Source organism: Coffea arabica, chromosome 6c, assembly GCF_036785885.1.
Source record: "Coffea arabica cultivar ET-39 chromosome 6c, Coffea Arabica ET-39 HiFi, whole genome shotgun sequence".
NCBI classification, from domain to species: domain Eukaryota; kingdom Viridiplantae; phylum Streptophyta; class Magnoliopsida; order Gentianales; family Rubiaceae; genus Coffea; species Coffea arabica.
In genome coordinates, this window is record NC_092320.1 from 16632306 (window position 1) to 16634536 (window position 2231).

General features: G+C 40.3%; 1 protein-coding gene across 1 annotated transcript; it reads right to left on the reverse strand.

Annotated features, from left to right (window-relative positions):
- Positions 1–454: 454 nt before the first annotated feature.
- Positions 455–1870, reverse strand: LOC140008516 (senescence-specific cysteine protease SAG39-like). Its single transcript, XM_072053146.1, has 2 exons — positions 1356–1870; positions 455–1248 (listed from the first exon to the last, which is right to left on the reverse strand). The coding sequence occupies exons 1-2, from the start codon at positions 1789–1791 to the stop codon at positions 671–673; spliced, it is 1014 nt and encodes a 337-aa protein (XP_071909247.1). The 5' UTR covers positions 1792–1870; the 3' UTR covers positions 455–670.
- Positions 1871–2231: the final 361 nt, after the last annotated feature.

Genomic DNA, 2231 nt, shown 5'->3' on the forward strand with positions numbered 1-2231 from the left:
AGTTCAGTCCGGTTATTGTATTTATTATATTATTTGATGCGTAATTACATTACATTATTGTATTCAAGATAAAATTAATATATATGAATAAAATATTCAACATAGTACAATATTATGATGTATGTGTACACTACAAATTTAAACATGTACACTGAACGGACCAAACCGTACAAAAACACAATTGTATTGAGTCATTGTCCAAATTTATATATACGCGAGCAACACGATATTTATCAAGGTATTTTGTTAGGATAGTCTAGCGAGTTCTTATGCACCAACTCTTCTGACTTGCGCGATTATTGGTTACTCAAGAATTCTTTCCCGTTATTATGAATTCTTCCTTTCCAGTTAGACTGGTAATATTTCTTTTCTCAGCATATATGGGCAGCACCAAAAAAAAAAAAAAAGACTATTCCTCCAAAAAAAAAATAATAAATAAAGAAGAAGATCATACTTCACTAAAGAGACCAAACACCATTTATTCAGGCAAAAACAAGAAACAATACATGTTAAGCTGATAAAGGCTATATGAGATACGTAATAAAAGGCACTGCATCACAAGACAAGATGCTAGTTTCATGCTTATAACATCAGACCGTGATATATAGAAAAAGCAGAATTGCTTTCTAATTAATGAAGCACCAGCAATTATTTCAACATTTAAACTATTCTAAGCAGTGGGATAAGAAGCCTGGCTGGCGATGCCACAAAGGCCTTCTGGAGCACCAGTGTCTCTCTGAAGGCGCATGTACCCATCCTCACCCCAGCTAGTTCCCCAGGAATTCTTAACCAACCAATACTTGGTTCCATCCTCACTTGTACCGTATCCAACTAGTGTCACGGCATGGTCCAAGTTATTCCCACAATCGCCGGAGAAAACGCCGCTTTGATAGTTTTTGAAGTCCATGCCGCTGCCTTCAATGCCAACTGATACGGGTTGTTTAGACACGGCCTGCAGAAGAGCATCCTCGTTATTCTGAGGGACATCTTCATAACTTGTGATCCGGACAGCTCCTTGGTCGTTATTGCAAGTGCCATCAGCTCCTTGATATGGGTACTCGGATTCAGTGGCGAGGCCATTGCTAGCAATGAAATTAAATGCTTCATCCATGCGACCTCCACTGCAGCCATGATTACTACTGGTATCACAGTCAACAAGCTGTTGCTCAGACAGCGAGGTTAGCTGACCGGCTTTGAGTTTATGAATTCCTTCTACGGCTGCAACAGCTGAAAATGCCCAACAACATCCTGCATTTTCATTATCCAAAGGGGTTTTTCATCCTAATTAGCCCAACTTCATATAGACATTTTGGCATGGAAAGCATATACTAATGGTGGTCAAATATTGGACTTACCACAAGCTGCCTGGTCCTTGACTCCAGTGACAGCACCTTTCTGTCTCCAGTCCGTGGAAGGCGGAGCGTCACTGACATCTGCATACCTGAATGAAGTTCCTTGAGATACGTCTTTCCTTGGTTTGTAGTTGTACCCAGTGCTGGCTGATAGGAACTCTTCGTTTGTCAGGTCAGCAAATCGGTTAATGCCCAACACGTAAGACTTGTTCCCAGCCTTGTTGAAGGCCTCAATGTACTCCACAGTTTCCTTGAAAATCTTGAATCGCTTTGCCTTCTCTGCCTCATCCTTGTAAACCCGTCCGTGTTCAACCATCCACTGCTCGTGCTTTTCAGTCAATGAGGCTTCATCCAAGCTGCGGGCCGTAGCTTGAGAAGCCAACATCGCCAGCAGTAAGAATGCGGCAGTAACCAGCATAGAATTGAATGTCCAAGCCATTGTTTGATTAAGAGCTCAAAGAAACAAGTGAATGGAAGAATCTGAGAGTATAAAGCCAATAAATTATGGTGCAAAAGATTTGAATGGGAAGCCACACTGCTTCCATTCAGAATACCAGCTAGCTATTTATAGATTTCAGTTCGGAAAGCTGAGTTAATTATGACCAAATTTCCATCGTTTTGGTCCTAGAAACTCTGGCAAAATTATGCCCTAGATTGATGGGCAATCAGAAGCTCGGTTGGCATGCGTGAGCGTTGGTTTTGGGGCAGACGTAGGAAGTATTTGTGATACTCTTTATCAAACTATTAAGAATTAGTTATATGTGATACTCTTTAGTGAATGGTCTATTTAGAAACAACTTTATTCCCCTTTTCTTCTAATGAAACCTATCCTGAAATTATGCACTATTTCTTACTTAGACATTTGTACCTTATGCTCTT